This window comes from Hypanus sabinus, chromosome X1 (assembly GCF_030144855.1).
Source record: "Hypanus sabinus isolate sHypSab1 chromosome X1, sHypSab1.hap1, whole genome shotgun sequence".
In the NCBI taxonomy this organism is placed as follows: Eukaryota; Metazoa; Chordata; class Chondrichthyes; order Myliobatiformes; family Dasyatidae; genus Hypanus; species Hypanus sabinus.
The window spans coordinates 8,369,664-8,388,217 of NC_082738.1; the positions used below are offsets into that span (position 1 = coordinate 8,369,664).

The window sequence follows — 18,554 nt, forward strand, 5'->3', positions numbered from 1 at the left end:
TACTAATGGAAACATTCTTTCCATGTTCACTCTGTCCAGGCCTCTGAGTATTCCGTATATTTCAGTGAGATCCCCCCCCCCCACCCACCCCATCCTACTGAACTCCATCAAGCACAGGCCCACAGTCATCAATCACTCCTCATACAGTACTGTGCAAAAGTCTTAGGCGCGTGTGCACACACATTCCAAACAATTGGTTTATTGATCATTACAGAATGTCTCGCTGTGCTTCCCATTTCTTTCAACCCTCTCCCATCCCCTTTTCCCATCTATGGTTCCCCTCTTCCTGTTCCCTTCCCACTCTCAGTTCACAATAGAGACCCATATCAGAATCAGGTTTATCATCACTCACATGTGCAATGAAATTAGTTCTTTGGGGTATATTTAAGGCAGAGATCGATAGGCTCTTGATTGGTAAAAGAATTAAGGATTAAAGACAAGGCAGGCAAATGGAGTTGAAAAAAGCAGTCATGATTGAATGGTGAACCATACTCAATGAGCTGAATGGCCTAATTTTGCTCCTATATCTTCTGATGTATTACTTTAAGCCGTTTATATTGCAAACTCTTCATTAAGCCTCCTACTGAGAACACTGCAAGTGTTTCAATTTCCTGTCACAAATTTCATCAATGAGAAAGGTGCTATAGAACTATGTTTGCTCTTGATAAAGATTCATTGAGTTCTTCAGCCATCATTCATCCCACAAATTTAAAATTTACATCCTGATATAAATATCCCATGGGAATACTTGAAAGTAGATTTCTGCCCGGTATTTGTCCTTCAACGTTTATCAGTGAAGAACACAATCTGATCTTTTTTTACAGACCTTAGTGTATAGAATTGGCAATGTGATTTCTGCATTCAAGCTCTAAAAAAAGCATTTTAATGGCTGCTTGGCCTTCATGGAAAGGGCTGTCTGTGGGTAAGATTAATTTGAGTTGTATGCTGCACACATAAATGTTCTTCGAATCTTTGTATAAATCAAGACTTCCCTTTTAAGTTGGAGTGGTAATTGGAGGGAAATGCTGAAAAAAAAATAGCTTCTGTTTTGTACATTACATCCCAAATGAAAAGTTAACTGTGTTAAAATTTTGGGTGGCAGTCCTTATACCAAGTCTGAATTCTTCTGTAGTTGCTTTTTGGTTGCAATATTAATTTAGTTGTTTATTTAGCCCAAACGATCTGAAAACAATAATTGGACAATCTCACTTCCCTGGTGGCAGATGAAATCAATTGCAATTAAGTTTTTTTTTGTAGACTAGAAACGGCCGTGCAGAGGTGGGCGAGCGGATGGCTGAACAGTGTGTAGGTGAGTGGATCGGTTCCCCGGGTCAGGACTCCCTGCAGAGGGGAGGGGGCTCCTGCCCATAATCTCGCGAGAGGACATACTCTGTTTTATTGTTGATTAACTTTTAATCGGTTCGGCGGGCCCCCTTTTTCCCCGAGCCGGGACATCCTCGCTTTAAGATCCAGGGATTGGAGGGGGATTTTGGGGCCCAGCCGCTCGGAGACTGTGGCGAGGGTAGGTTCAGGGCCGATGTGGTGTAATTCAGGCCGCCAACAGGCCCGATAAATCCCTGCCCTCCCGCCATTCCTTCGCCTGTCGCTCGATCTGTTGGCCGGGACAACTGTCGGGGTCGGGCCCGCCTGCTCTCTTCACCCAGGCCGCCAACACTAGGTAAGCGTTGTGGCTGTAGGCGACGAGCAAGCCGTGGAATGGCAGCAGGTGTCCGCCGCCGGGCCCAATTGGACCGGGTTCCTGGATTCTAACTGGAAACACCGCTGCCTCTCTGAGGTAGCCTTCAGCTCCAGGCCCGAGGCCTGATTTGGGAAAGGGGTGGCTTAGTTGAAGTGGCGAACGGGAATTGCGGGTGGGTAGGGGTGAGAAGAAGACGATGGTGGGGGCTGGTTGGGGAGTGTTTTATTTTGGCTTCCCTGCTTTACCCCAGAGATTCGGTGTAATTTAACACCCCCTCCCTCCTCTGCCAAATAGCGTCCGCCGACCGTGGCACTGAGCATGCGCGGCCATTGGACGGCCGGGATTCCCGGGAACTGCACCTGCGCATCGCCGTCTGGCCGAAAGCTGACCGCTTGGCGCATGCGCAGCTGTTGGCGTAGGGTCTGCGCCTGCGCAGGAGTCGCAGTGGCATAAACCCTTGTAAAATAGTGAGTTCAATGGGACCTGCTGCTGGGGTGGGAGTGGAGGTAAAAGCCTTTGATGTCGGTGACAGAGGGTTTCTTTCCAAACCGTCCCTTAAACTTATCACACTTTCTGTGCCCCCCATCTGTCTGTCCCAACCCTACCTTTGCATTTTTCTTTCATGACGTCTGACTTGTGTATCGTTTGAAATTTTTTTTTGCATCTGTACTGCGTTTGAATAGGGATGCTGGAGATGTCCAGTTTGTTTAAAGTGCACTACACATTATGACAGCTTTGTTTATTTTTACAAAGGAATTAAATGATGGAAGCTTTGCTGACCTTTCAAGACATACTATCTCTGTACGCCTATTTAGTTTGCTGATTAAATGTCTTTAATAAATTGAAGCATATAAATTTTCTGTAGTAATTAGATGTAAGTATAAATTCTGTTTTCATTATTGCTAAGGTAGAGCATTTGATCTATATGTATATTTAAAAATCCTTTGCCATCTTTTAAATCTGGAGTTGCTGATTGTAAATTATTTGTATTGGCTGATTTCACTGAGTCATACCTTGAGATGAATCTTATGCGTTTATGAAAGGTTCACCAACTGCTTATCAGTTACATGGTGAGTTGTGACTGCATTTTTATTAGTATAAAAGATGATGGAGAAAATATTAACAGCTTTTATACTCACTTTTTCAGAAAGTGGAAGTGAATAATGAATCTATGCATTTTGAGGTAATTAGTCCAGTAAATTACTTTATAGGGAATTAATCCAACAGTCTAATTTGTAGATTTATTTAGCATTGTCTTTGGTTGAATGAATGTGAAATTATTTTGATGTGCAATTGGAACAGAGGAACTTAATTCAATTTACCTGGGAGTCAATATACTGGTATATTTCTCTAACCCTTGTTGCCTCATTAACTTAACTTGTATTAGATCTTGTGTTTACCTGAGGTATAATGTGTTCTGCATACCTTTTACAATGTAGAATAACTGAATATAAGCAGCTATCGTTTAATTACTTTGTCTATGAAGAATCCTGTTATTTTTATGTTAAGTTTCTTTGAACTGCTGAATACTATTCACTGAAGTTTAATGTCTGGATTTTTTTTTACATAATGTGAGGAATAAAATTATTTTTCATAAGTCATTCTGCAGACTGCTGAGAACTGCTTGTTCTTGCGGACAACCGATGCACCATCAGTTTAAAACATGTCACTCAGGGACTTTGGCAATTTCTTTTGTGTGACTGTATGTTTACTGCTCTTGTATGTGCTATGCGTGCCTTGTGCTGTGTATGACTATTGGAACTGCTTTGCACCGTGACCTCAGAGGAATGGTGTATTCATGGATATTCATTTATGGCTGTTAATTAAACTTAAAGTGGTATAAAAATTTTTTTTTACTATGGCTTTTTTTGGTTGAATATGAATGACATTTGGAACATTATATTGTCATGTGATTTAAGCTTGTTATTTGAAGGAACAGCTTCTATTGTTTTGTCTCTTGTCAAATTTTTCCTAGTATTTATGACGAAGTAGTTTTATTAAATAGATGTCAATGGACCAAAGAGAATTTTGATCTTGAAAGTATGCTTCCTAATTTATTGGAAATATATTGAATCCATAATCTAGATACATTCTGCACCAAAACTCTTGTATAAGTCTCATCTATAATTTTTTAAACCAAGTACTTTGGGATGTATTTGCTGGTGTTGATTGATATCTTAGATTATTGTATTGAGGTTAGTCAAAGTTCAAAGTATGTACAGTGGTACTAGAAAATTTGTATTTTCTCTATTTTTGCATAAATAACCTAAAATATAATCAGATCTTCACAAAAGTCCCAAAACTAGATAGAGAACCCAATTAAATAAATAACACAAAAACATTATACTTGTTCATTTATTTATTGAGAAAAATGGTCCAATATTACATGTATTTGTTGGAAAAAGCATGTGAACCTTTGCTTTCAGTAACTGGTGTGACTGCCTTGTACAACAATAACTTAAACCAAATGTTTCCGGTAACTCGATCACTCCTGCATGCTGGCTTGGAGGAATTTTAGGTCATTCTTCCTTATAAAACTGCTTCAACTCCAGGGTGTTGCTGGGCTTCCTTGAATAAACTGCTTCAGGTCCTTCCACTACATTTCTATAGGATTAAGATCAGGACTTTGACTTGGGCATTCCAAAACATGGATATTTTTTTTTAAACCATTCTGTTGATTTACTCTTGCTTTTTGGATAATTGTCTTGTTGCATTATCCATCTTCTATTAAGCTTCAGGCAACGGACTGCTATCCTGACGTTCTTCTGTAAAATGTCTTGATACAATTTTGAATTTATTGTTCCCTCAATGATTGCAAGCTGTCTAGGCCCTGAGGCAGGAAAGCAGCACCAAACCATGATGCTCCTTCCACCGTGCTTCACAGTTGGAAAGAGGTTTTGGTGTTGGTGTGCAGTGCCCTTTTTACTCTAAGCATAGCAATGTGCATTTCTGCCAAAATGTTCAATGTTTGTCTCATTTGTTCAGAGAACCTTGTCTCAGAAGCATTGTAGAACATCCAGGTGGTCTTTTGCAAACTTTAGATGTGCAGAAATGATTTTTTTTTTTGGAGAGCAGTGGTTTCCTCTGTGTTGTGCTTCCATGAATACCGTTCTTGTTAAGTGTTTTTCTTATAGTGGACACATGAACACAGACTTTAGCAGGTTCCAGAGATTTCTGCAGGTCTTTTGCTGTTACTCTTGGGTTCTTTTTCACCTACAGCATTGCACAGTGTGATCCGGGTGTGATCTTTGCAGGATGCCCACTCCTAGGGAGAGTAGCAACAGTGCTGAGTTTCCTCCATTTGTACACAAAGTCTCTTACTGCAGACTGATGAGTACTCAGGCCTTTAGAAGCACTTTTGTAGCCTTTTCCAACTTCACGCATCTCTACAATTCTTCTAAGGTCCTCCTGAAAGTTGTTTTGATCAAGACATGGTGTACATAAACAGATCTTTCTTGAGCAGAGCAGACTCTGATAGTAACCTGACTTTGTGTGTCTTTTTCATAGAGCAGGGCACCTCTACAACCCACACCTCCAATCTCATCTCATTGATTGGAACACTTGACTCCAAATAGCTTTTGTAGAAGGCATTATCCCAGAGGTTCACATACTTTTTCCAAAAGATACATTCATTATTGGATCACTTTTGGCAATAAATAAATGAACAGTTATGTTTTTGTGTTATTTAATTGAGTTCTCTTTATCTAATTTTAGGACTTGTATGAAGATCTGATCACATTTTAGTTTGTAGTTATGTAGGAAAAGATAAAAATTATACCATAACTTTGCCACTGACTGAGTGGAGGCCAAATCTGGGTATATTTAAGGTGGAAGTTGATAGTTTCCTGATTGGTCAGGGTATCAAAGGATATGGCACGAAGGCAGGTGTATGGGGCTGAGTGGGATCCAGGATCAGTCATGATTGAGTGGCAGAGCAGACTCAGTGGGCTGAATAGCTCCTATGTCTTATGGTCTAAAAGGTTCTAAAAATATAGCACCACTGTACACTATGCAACCTTGATTTGTCTCCTTACAAGGAGCCACAAAACAAACTCAATAAAACCCATTTTTTAAAAAAAGACTACCAAACACCCAAAGCAAAAAAACCACAAATCATGCAAACAAAAGTAAGCAAATAGCATTTCAGAACCAAGGTTTATGAAAGTGAGTCCACAGCTGCAAAGCCAGTTCTTTGCTGCAGCCAGTTCAGGAGCCCGTCATTTCAGTATCTCCAGCCCCAGCGACCTGAACTTTTCAAACTGGCCCAATTCTTAAACTGGCCAAACATTGGCTTGTTCTTCATTCTCAGACCTGGGCCCTGCTGCTTCAATATACGCCTGGGCCTCACCTTGGATCTTTCGCTTTGAATTGGCTCCAAGTCTGGTCCAGCAAAGGTCAAACATTGGCTCATTCTTCACACTTGGGCCTGTGCCCTGCTGCCTCGATTCTTTCTTTCTTTCTTTCTTTTCTTTCTAAATCTTTTTATTAAATTCGGTCTGTATTCATCACGCCACAACTGCCCTGCACCTTGGAGACTTCAGTTCACACTGCAAAAATGCCAGGTCTTATGAAAGCTCAACTCTGAAAGGGAAGTTGCAGGCTATTGATTGCAGTGATGGTTTACCAGCAAAAGTGTGAGTATTAAAATATTTAGTGTTGTTTGCTGCTAGTAAGGTGTCGCTGTGTTTCACCAGCAGTATAGTTGGAAAGTGAATTTGGCCCCTTGTTGTTTCAGGTGCACTAAGGAGCTAATGTTTTGATGTATATACAGTGGATTCCGGTTAATTGTGACATTTCGAGGCCAGTGCATTTTGGCCCAATTAAGCAGCTGTCCCAATTAGGAAATAGTTGAAATGTTTTTTAAAAAACAAACTACTGTTTAACCAAGTAATTAACATATTTAAATGAATTACAGAATAAATTAAAACATTACCAGTATGTCTACGGAATTGTAAATATGTGTTGGCTCCTAATAGTTATTGACTGAGAAATTCATCCAGTGTATGCTGCTCTGTTGTTTTGACTATAAATGAACAAAATCAGCGCAAACACCAAGTGCAGACAATGGCCTGTCTTCATATGATGCTTTTGATAATTGCATCTTCCAAATCTTCATTTTCATTGCAACATTGAAAATGATTGTCCATACATTTGAATTCTTCATAGTTCTTAAGTTGTTGAAGTAGTAAAATTGTTTCTGGCATCTTCAAGCCTGAATACTTGAAACCACAGTGAGCAAAATAGCTTTGAATTGTCTTACTGCTTATTTCTCATCAACTATCAGTGATTTAAAAATTGCTGCTTTTTGAACGCAAACACACGCAACTGGCGCTATTTAAAAACAGATTGCTTTAAGCATGATATAGTGACTTATGACCAAACAAGTGCACGCAACTGACACTAGTTAGAAACTGTTTAACTAGTCTCCTGTCCCAAGGTGAAGCAAGGTTTCCCAAATAAAGGGAATCCTGGCTAGTTTCTCGATTAGTTTTTGTTTTTTTTTAAAGGGTTGTCCCAAATAAGCGGCTGCCCCAATTAACTGCACTTTATTTCATCATTACACTCTTTCTGGGGTTTGCCGAAGGTGGTTTCAGGACACCAGATCATGTTCCTAGACACTCTTAATCCAACTTATTTGCAAATATTATCTTCAGGGGTCGGAAGATGTGTTTTAATTGCATGAAATCCCATCATATTATTACTTAATTTCTGCAATCCTGCTGCTCTCAGATGAGATGATGTGATAAATGTTAGAATAAACCTTGTCAAAACTTACATGAATCATGTGATCAGACAGGAAGCTCAATCAAGCCTTGTAGGCTTGAATTAAATGTATGAAGTGTTTTGAACTTTTGTTGTCCTGTAAAGCTACATAACTGAATTTTCAGCAATATTGCATGTCAAACTTGAAGCTTGTAGCCTTGGAGTTTCTGTTATATGCAGGTTAAATATTTTGAAATTCAGGCTAGTATGGCCTTTTTGCAAATGTAGCTTTTAAAGGCTGTAATTTACTCATGTTAGAGACTTCAGTGAAGGGCCAAAGCTTGCTGCTCAAGATAATGGAGAGACCAGATAGAAGGAATATAATGTTCCTTCCTGTAATGGATCAGGTGGAGGGGAAAGTGTTGCTCTTGACCAAATTACCATGAATGGGACAGGATGAGTGGGTTGTAATTGCTTAATGTTCTTAAATGAAGTGTGAATGAAAGTGTATTAGGAATTAGTCCTGCATTTGGGCAAGGTATCCTGGTCACTATTCTGTGTCCAGTCAAAAATTAGACAATGAGACATCTGGAATTATTCCACTTCTTAAATAAATATATATATATATTTTTTTTAAAATCCTACCAGCTTTGAGAATCACCCACTTCACAGCCTTATGGAAATATAAAAGGACAAAATACCTTAAATCTCTAAAATGTGACAGAAGATGTCAGATTTTGAAGTTGACTAGAAGGTATCTATTCTGGGAGAGGGAATGTCATTGTAGTAATAGACTGGCCTGAATATCATTCCTAGAGACCAAGACCAAAAGCAGATTGTGTACAGTATATTGACAAAGGAAATGTATGTGCGGGTATAGATATTCCATGATATATTGCCACCAAGGAATGGCAAGCAGGTTGGAATAGAGGACAGAATAATGGTTAAAAACATTACAGAGGGGAGGTACAGACGTCAGTTACATTGTTCATCACAATAATCTGCACTTAATTAAGGATATAAAAATCAAACTACACAGATGATGCAGAAAAACTTGGGTACTGAAGAATTATCTGATGAAAAGCTTGGAGATGATAAATGTAGAGACATTTGCCCCAAATTACACAATTTTAAATTAAAAAGATATTATGGAGCTCAGGGACATAAAACATATGCTTAAAAGAGTTAAGCATTTTGGGTTACTGTTAATTGCATTTTTGAGTGAAAAGAGTAGTGATGGATCAATCCAAATTACTGGTTGGGCCACAGATAGAATGTGATGTCTAGTTTTGTGCACATTGTAACAGGAATTGTGTCAAGACCTTGTGGGGGGGGGGGGTGGTTTGCAGGGAATACAGAGGAGATGTTCTATATGTCAGCAGGAATGAGGAGTTTGCTGTATGAAAAGAGAACGTTGATTACCAGAGATGTGAGGTGAATATTCCATTTTGAAGGTTCTCTTGTAGCGATAATCTTTTTTGTAAAAAAAAGTTTCCACTGTTTAACAATTGGTAACTGAATGCAATAGATTTAATATTGTAAGAACAAAGGGGGTATAGGAGATTTTTTATTTTTGTTTAAATGTTTTGCCAAGGTGCAGAATGATTAACTTGGAACAAGCAGGATTTATAACATCTCTTTTTAGAGTGGTAGGTAAATATTTAATAAAAGAAAAAATTTGAAGAGGAGAAAAGATCAAAAGACAGGATTTAGTGGACTGCTCTTTCTTTGTAGGCCCAACAGCTTCGTTCTCTGCTGTAAGATTCTGTGATTCTCCTTGGGAATGTTCTATATGACAGTGCAGACAGGAAGTGTGTGTCGTCTTAAGATGAAGTAGGGCTCGACAGTAAAAGATGGTTAGACCAGGGCATGAGGTATTATTCAGTCCCAATTTATTTTAGATTATCCTTAACTTTTAAGATGTCTTTGTCTCCCTCAGCCCTGAGGTTGAATCAATCAGTGCTGACCTGCAGTTTGAACAATGTTTCTTTTTCCTCCCCTTTCCACTTCCCCTCCCCCACCCATCCTTAATGCTTTGAATAGTGCTTTGAACCAGATTTTTGTGTACATACATGGAACGTAAACCCATCTAAGATGAATCTCTTCCTCACATCTTTTTATAAACCCGGTGGGAAATGAGTTTTTGTTTTTTTTTAAATATCAGTGCTTAAAATGTATCTGATCTTTTGAATGATTGTCCTTGGACAGAATATATTCTGATAAAGGCAGATCCACATCACCTTTTATAAAATGCTACTTGGGAGTAAGGCTGAAGAGCCTGTTCATTCTAAGGTGAGCCTGTTTTTGGTTCATAATTCTGAGCTCTACTCTTCTGAAAACTGTACTTGTCATTTCTAAAGTCTCCATTTTGGTTAAAGTTGAAGGTCTATTTAATAGTGTATATAAAGGATTAGATACTTTTCATGGCTATATGCATTTCTAATGTGTATATTAAAAGAACTATTTGCTGTGAATGTAGAGAAGTACATTCCATAGATCATTAGAAGCCAATCTGCTCAGTCTGGTACTTCATATGCTTGATACCTGCAAGTTCTGTTTGTAATTCTGTACTACCATTTCCAAGCTGACATGCAATATTTATTGCACCTTATTTCTTTGAAATGTCTCTGCTTCAAATTTGTGTGTTTGGTTACTTTTGTTTGAAGCCACAGATTTTCCAAAGTTTAATTGTTGTTTGAAGCTCCCAGTTATCAGGTATTGAGTAACAAATAATCAGTATCTTGTGTTTTTTTTTAATTAAAGTTTGCCTATTTGAAATTTATTATTTTCTTGCTTTTGCGTTTTGCCTGCAACCTTTAAATTGATGCCTTTCTTTGTTCCACCTTTGTCCAATGTAACTGGCAATCTTGAGTAACTAAAATGAGAACCTAGCTTTCAGCTTGTGCACTGGTGTAAGTACATTTTAGTTACTCCCTTGTGGTAAAATCCCATGTGTATTTAATTAATTTTGGTGATTTGCATTGTTTTATCTTTGAACCCAAACTCCACTTGACTCTTGGAATAAAATTTAATCTAAACTTTTGTGCTCTTAGCTGATTTCTTTTTTTTAATGATTCTGACAGTGATGCAAATGTCCTTGTTCTCTTTCCCATAATGCCAGTCTCTAGTGTGTGTGTGTGTGTTAGAGTGAAATTTATTCCTATCTGTGTGCTTGCATGTATGCTTAACTGCAGCTTTATCAAGCCTTAATTCTAACATTAGATCTGCGCAAGTTTTAAATTGCAATCACCCCAAACAGTGGGCTTTTTCAGTTAATGTATCTTCTTGAATCTTACTCAAATGCTGCACTTTGTGCATCTAATTTTGTTTCACTTTTGTTCAGTTGTTTAAATCAACAGCTTCTTTATCTGGACTTGTGATTTGCTGCATTGATCACACTTTTTTTACTATTTGGAAAGGGTGGATGGTAGGGGTCTTCTGGAAGGATGAGCTTCCTGGGTATGAACGGTACGGGAATTAAGGATTTGAGGATAAAACTGGGATTTTTGTTGACGCTCGAAGAGTCCATTGGGGATAAAATAAACCTGGACTGAAATTGCCTGTCACCATTGCATCTTGATGCTCTTTAGTTTGTAGAGTTTTTATTTTACTAATTATGTTTGATACACTGCGGTTAGGCTGGGTTAAAGCCGTTCCTGTGAATGCAGTTTCTGATTCGGCTCTTTAATTTCTGACCAGAAAACAAACCAGATGCAGGAATTCTTTAGATTTAATCCAATAGAAGGCTGCCAAGCTTGGTGTGGTTTGAGAAAGTAACATCTTTAACTTGTATGTATACTTTAAATCATGACAAAAGGCATGTTGTCTTTGATAAACAGAGCACACTTTCGATTTGAGTGAATGACCTAGCCCAGCTGAAGAAAGTAGTTCTAGAAATACAACCTGAGCAGATTTATTTTATTTTTTTGGAAAACTGCAAAAGGAGCTGGAGGAAAAGCAAACAGTCTAGCTTCAGAGATCTGAAGTGGCTTGTATTGGGGTGTGGTGAGAAATCAAGAATAAAAGGCCTAATTGTAGGATGAATGTAATCTATAGCAAATGTTTAAAAATATAATTGAGTCCAAATGTTAGGACAGAATGAAATTCTGTTCCACTCAGCATGCAGTACATGTGCATTATGTTAACTGTAATGTAATACATTTGCTCATTGCCAAAATTAAGATGCTGTTTTAGTATTCTGCCAATTAATTTTTGAGTTAATACTATAATCCAGTATCTCAAATGTTACTGCATCTTGTTCTGTGTGTTCTCTGTGTACATGCAGTATATCTCATTTACACTTGTTCTCACTTTTCCTCGTACTCCTTCCTGAGCACACTTGCAGGAAAAAATCTGTTAGAAAAGCCTTGAGTCCTCTCAACCAAGCAAATGTGCACCAAAAGCAATTATTTTGTTTCTTTTTTTAAAATACAGAATCTTAGTTGGAGGTTAATTTATTTGTATTACACATGATTTCCTCTCCCTTGTGACAATGTCTATATTTCATAGAAATGAGAAACCTTTGCAGGATAGTGACATCAGCTGAATAATTCTACAGTCTTCCTCATTTTACACTAAATATTTTGGATGATTCATTGTCTTTTTTTTTAAGATTTAAAAACCAAGCTCTCGGATGTCCTTGCATAAACAATGCTGGCAATCCAGTGATTCACTGAGGGACTGCGCTTATGAATATTCAATGAATGGGGAGAGAAAAGATGTGGCATAATCTTGAAAGAGCAATGTTATCATTCAAGCTTTTTTTTTATTAAATTATACCACCACTGGAGATGGACCTTAAGAAATCCCTTTCAAAGCCCTCTGAAAGAAGCACAGAGAAAATTAAGGTTATCATCTTGAAACCTGGAACTGCTTGCTCATCCCTTGATAAAGGTGGATGGGGGCAACATCCTTCAGGGTGGGAAAAAGACCAGTGTCATCTGCATAAAATACTTGTTTAGGAGAGTAGCCATCTTCTGCAATGAATGCTGGGTTTATCATTGCTATTAACCTTTGAAATGTTGTACTGAAGATAGAAAGCTTTGAGCATAACAATAACATTTGGATAACAATGAATTGGTATTAGGCAGCAGAAATGTTACCTGGATGTAACTGGATAGCTATCTTCTGTGTTGATGCCTCTGGAAAGCTTTCAGCTGCCACATTATCTACTTGTGCTGTCTATCCCCAAACAAAATTAAGCATGTCTGCCTTATTCTTGAAATGTTCAAATCATGAAGGTATTAGTATATTGGGAAGAATGTTCTGCTTCATGTTCTTTGTCATCCTGCCATAGCATTTTGCTTTTTCCTAGATCATAAGGTTGAGAGAATGTCATTGACTTTGAAATTCTAACTGACAAATTTTGATCCTTTTTTTCCAATCTCAATTAACAGATGCCTACCTTGAAACACTAATGCCCTTCACGTCACTGTTGTGATACTGTTATTTTATCGGCAATGTTAAGAATTGTTTGCACTACCAGATTTAGAAAATGGTAAATGTACACTAACATTCATCTTTTTTTCTTTGAGATACAGTGCGGAACAGGCCTTTTGGCCCTTTGAGCCACACTGCAGAGCAATCCCAATTTAAGCCTAGTCTAATGACAGGATGATTCACAATGACCAATTAACCTACCAACTCGTATGTCTTTGGACTGTGGGAGGAAACCAGAGCACTCAGGAAACCCACACATTCCACAGGGAGGACATACAGACTCCTTACAGATGACATTGGAATTGAACTCCAAATTCCTACACACCAAGCTGTAATAGTGTCGAGCGAACTGCTACCTAACTAGCTTAGTGTTAATGGTCATAGTTAATCATATCCTGCTTAGTTATTAATGGTTGTAGTTTGCTGTAATTTATTAGAGATGCAGTAGAACGCTGCAAACTCAAAGGTAAAATGGCTTGAAAGGAATTGCAAAATGCAGTATGAATGGGGATTGTCAATTGTGATTGCAAAGAAAACTCCATTAATCAATGACAGGTACCTGTTTTATTGTCAAAATTTGTAAATCCTAGGTACTTTATTGGCAGTTTCTCGCTGTTTCAAACTGCAACCTTTTGACTCTGCAATAGATTGCTGTCATATTAATATTCTTCCTGTTCATGCGATTCTATTGAGTGCCTTATGGTAAATATTTTAAAAAAAAATCATATGGGATTATTTTGCAGAGGAGCAAAGATGTTCTCCTTGTGTCCTGGCTTGTATTTATCCTTATGGTTATTTTATTATTCAGCTTCCCTTGTTCCATTTATTTGCCAACTTTTCCACATTGCTGTTAGCAAATTTTTAAAGTACAGGTTTCCCCCTGCTATCCGAAGGTAGAGCATTTCTATGAAACCGTTTGTAAGCCGAAATGTCATAAAGCGAAGAAGCAATTGCCATTAATTTATATGGGAAAATCTTTGAACATTGCCAGACCCCAAAAAAAACCTACCAAATCAAACCAAATAACACATAAAACCTAAAATAACACGAACATGTAGTAAAAGCAGGAATGATTTGACAAATATGCAGCCTATGTAAAGTAGGAATATTGTATGTACGGTATAGTTTCACATCAAAATCAGGAAGACAGCAATCCAAAATTGACCTGGAGAAAAAAAAATTGGCATGTACACGCATGCACACACAACTGCCTGCACAAGGCTTCACGGTCATGGTAGTCTTTCTCGGGGTAAGCACATGTATAAAGTGGGCATCTTTTTTTCGTAAAAGCAAAAATCCTCTTTGGTTAGTGAAAACGGGTACTAATTTAGGTCTTTCGTAACAGCGATTTGTCGTAAAGCGAACGTTTGAAAAACGGGGCCCACCTGTACCTGATTAGTTGTTAAAGTACTTCAGGGTATTCTGGAGTCATGAAATTAAATTCCATTTGTCATAATCTGAGACCTGTTTTCCTTCTGGATAGTTTAATCATGGTGAAATATTTCTTAATATTTAAAGCTCAAAGCTGCTGCATAGGTTGACTGTGGTGACACTCAAAGCTGCTGTGCAGGTTGACTCTGTGGTTAAGAAGGCAAATGGTGTATTGGTCTTCATCAATCGTGGGATTGAGTTTAGGAGCCGAGAGGTAATGTTGCAGCTAGATAGGACCCTGGTCAGACTCCACTTGAAGTACTGTGCTCAGTTCTGGCCGCCTCACTACAGGCAGGATGTGGAAACCATAGAAAGGGTGCAGAGAAAATTTACAAGGATGTTGCCTGGATTGGGGAGCATGCCTTCTGAGAATAGGTTGAGTGAACTCTGCCTTTTCTCCTTGGAGCAACAGAAGATGAGAGGTGACCTGATAGAGGTGTATAAGATGATGAGAGGCATTGATCGTGTGGATAGTCAGAGGCTTTTTCCCAAGGCTGAAATGGTTGCCACAAGAGGACACAGGTTTAAGGTTCTGGGGAGTAGGTACAGAGGTGATGTCAGGGGTAAGTTTTTTACTCAGAGTGGTGAGTGCGTGGAATGGGCTGCTGGCAACGGTTGTGGAGATGGATACGATAGGGTCTTTTAAGAGACTTTTAGATAGATACACGGAGCTTAGAAAAATAGAGGGCTATGGGTAACCCTAGGTAATTTCTAAGGTAAGGACATGTTTGTCACAGCATTGTGGGCTGAAGGGCCTGTAACGTGTTGTAGGGTTTCTATGTTTTTACATTTAATTTTATGGAATGAGAGTTTATTTGGAGAGGACAGCATTTACTGTCCTTGCACAAATGATTAACTGCCACTTAAAACAGTTTCCATGCATCAACTGTCCAGGTTCTGACCCAACTGCAGAGAACGATAAAGACCATAAGATGTAGAAGCAGAAGTGGGCCATTTGGCCCATCGAGTCTGCTCTGTCTTTCAATTTTGGGCTGATCCAATTCTTCCAGTCATCCCCACTCCCCTGTCTTCTCCCCATACCCTTTGATGCCCTGGCTAATCAAGAACCTATCTATCTCTGCCTTAAATGCACCCAATGACCTGGCTGCTCATGGCAACAAATTCTACAGATTTACCACTGAGTAAAGTAATTTCTTCCCATCTCTGTTCTAAATGGGCGTCCTTCAATCCTGAAGTTGTGCCCTCTTCTTCTGGACTCCCCTACCATCGGAAATAACTTTGCTATATCTAATCTGTTCAGGCCTTTTAACTTTCAGAAGATTTCTGAGATCTTCTCTTCCCCCCCCCCCCCGCCCCCCCCCCCCCCCCATTCTCCTGAACTCCAGAGAATACAGCGGAAGAGCTGCTCAACGTTTCTCATATGGTAACCCTTTCATTCCTGGAATCTTTCTCGTGAATCTTCTCTGAACCCTCTCCAATGTCAGTATATCCTTTCTAAAATAAGGAACCTAAAAATGCACACAATACTCCAAGTGTGGTCTCACGAGTGCCTGATAGAGCCTCAACATCACATCCCTGCTCTTGTATTCTATACCTCTAGAAATGAATTTCAACATTGCATTCACCTTCTTCACAACCGACTCAACTTGGAGATTAACCTTTAGGGTATCTTGCACAAGGACTCCTAAGTCCCTTTGCAGCTCTGCATTTTGAATTCTCTCCCCATCTGAATAATAGTCTGCCCATTTTTTTCTTCCACCAAAGTGCATGACCATACACTTTCCAACATTGTATTTCATTTGCCACTTCTTTGCCCATTCCCCTAAACTATCTAAGCCTCTTTGCAGGCTTTCTGTTTCCTCAACACTCCCCATTCCTCTGCCTATCTTTGTATCATCAGCATACTTAGCCACAAATCCATTAATCCCATAGTCCAAATCATTGACATACATTGTAAAAAGCAGCGGTCCCAACATTGACCCCTGTGGGACTCCACTGGTAACTAGTAGCCAGCCAGAATAGGATCCCTTTAGTCCCACTCTGTTTTCTGCCGATCAGTTAATGCTCCACCCATGCTAGTAACTCCCCTGTAATTCCATAGGCTCTTATCTTGCTAAGCAGCTGCGTGTGCGGCCCTTTGTCAAAGGCCTTCTGAAAATCCAAGTACACCACATCTACTGCATCTCTTTTGTTAACCCTGCTTGTAATTTCCTCAAAAAAAAAAAAAAAAATTGCTGTAGGTTTGTCAGGCAGAATTTTCCCTTCAGGAAACCATGCTGGCTTTGGCCTATGTGCCTCCAGGTACTCTGTAATCTCATCCTTAACAATCGATTCCAACAACTTCCCAACCACTGATGTCAGGCTAACCAGTCTATAGTTTCCTTTGGCTGCCTCCCACCCTTCTTAAATAGTGGAGTAACATTTGCAATTTTCTAGTCATCCGGTACAATGCCAGAATCTATCAATTCTTGAAAGATCATTGTTAATGCCTCCGCAATCTCTCCAGCTACTTCCTTCAGAACCCAAGGGTGCATTCCATCAGGTCCAGGAGATTTATCCACCCTCAGACTATTAAGCTTCCTGAGTACCTTCTCAGTTGTAATTTTAACTGCACATACTTCACTTCCCTGACACTCTTGAGTGTCCAGTATATGCAGATAACTTCCACTGTGAAGGCTGATGCAAAATATGCAATCAGTTCCTCTGCCATCTCTGTATCTCTCATTACAACATCATTTTCTATTGGTCCTATATCTACTCTCAACCCTCTTTTACCCTTTATATACTTTAAAAAAAAAGCTTATCAATATATGAAGGATGATCAATATATTTTCACATCTGGGTTCTCTTTCTTGATTAACTTGCTCTTTAGTCTGGAACTTGCTGCCTTTGGGTTCCACCTGATGGGTAATTGTGCAGCACTCTGTAGCTGATGCACTCTACAGAAATGATGCATTTAATGGTAGAGAATAAATAATTAAAGTGGTAAGTGGGGTGCCAGTCAAGGGGTTGTTTTATTCCTGTCATCTTTGTGCCCATGATAACTGACCACCAATAGCTTCAAACATTCAACATTTGTGCGAATTATGCTGCCAGCTAATGGTTTTCCCCTGAATTTCCATTATTTTCAGTTTGACCAGGTCGCTTTGTTACCACACTCAACCAAATACTACCATAATGTCACATCAGCCTTTTTCTCTTGCTTCCCCTCTAGAATTCAATCCTTTGCCCATGTTTGAATCAAATCTATGATAAGATTTGTAGCTTGAATGGCCCTAATGAAATCAATGGTAGGTACAAATCAGCAAATTGTTTTGTAACACTTGGATTGGTATGGCAATAATTGGATTGTTCAGGCTTTTATGGACATAATGTACTTGAAAATTTTGTATTGTACTGTTAGATGCCAGTGTTGAAACCAAACTGGAACAGTATGGACAGGTGCAGATAACTAAGGAGTGCAAGTCTTCTGTACTATAGCCAAGGTCCTGAAGTATGTAGTCTCTAGGCTTTGTGCCATTTTTTTTAAGTGAATTAAGTTTCATGGATGGTTTCTGTAATAACAGGAGTTCATGAAGCTGCTGAGATGGATCATGTACTTGAAATTTCTGGTTGTAGTTTACTTCAAATGCTACATCTTTGGGTTGCTCTGCAATTGTTGAAGATAGAAATGTCCCTGATGAAGCTGCCTTCATCTCGTGTTTAGTTTATTGGCAACACCTCTACAGAATGGTTGTGACAGGGCAGAAGGACTTTGCTCATCTTTGGATCACCTAGCTGGATGTATAGTATGCTATTTAGCTCACATGTATTCCTATGGTACTGTTTCTCTCGGCTGGAGTGTACTTTTAGGCTTTCTTTATATAGCTGCTGGCATTTACATATACTCATTCAATCTGGTTTGAACTTTTAACTTGTGATATGAGGTGCAGGATATCATTGGAAACCCTGGGCAGAGATGATTGTTCTTTCAAAAAAAAAGCATGCAAACTCAATCTCTTTTTAGCAAATACATTAGTATTTTTATGTTAAGCTAGTTATTTTTTTCTATTGTGGTTGCAGCTTAAACCCTCACATCAAAACCAAGAAAGCAAAGTCATATTTTCTGTCTGAAAAATCATTAAGGCCTGCTGTCAGTATTGCTGACAGTTCTAAGTCTATTGTAAAAGGGTTGGACGTGGTTATAATGTCTTTTCACAGTACATCCATAATTTGCAAATATAGTATTTTTGATTGCAATGTGTGGATTTCTATCCAAATGTGACTTGTGTTACTTAGGTTTCCACCTAATTCGCACTTGCCATTGTGCTGGGTATAGTTC

The 18,554-nt window shown here is 38.9% G+C and overlaps 1 protein-coding gene across 9 annotated transcripts in view; it reads left to right on the plus strand.

Moving 5' to 3' along the window:
• Nucleotides 1-1,267: 1,267 nt before the first annotated feature.
• The window catches only part of tlk2 (tousled-like kinase 2), a 160,110-nt gene continuing 142,823 nt past the window's right edge, over nucleotides 1,268-18,554 (plus strand). For 3 of the 9 annotated variants that reach the window (XM_059955729.1, XM_059955736.1, XM_059955737.1), the window contains exon 1: nucleotides 1,268-1,309. In XM_059955729.1, coding sequence (XP_059811712.1) covers nucleotides 1,291-1,309 — 19 coding nt within the window. In that variant the 5' untranslated portion in view covers nucleotides 1,268-1,290. Of the gene's footprint in view, nucleotides 1,310-1,398; nucleotides 1,679-2,144; nucleotides 2,167-2,846; nucleotides 2,883-18,554 lie in introns of those variants that run through there. The other 6 variants (XM_059955731.1, XM_059955732.1, XM_059955733.1 and 3 more) reach the window with 5 other exon arrangements.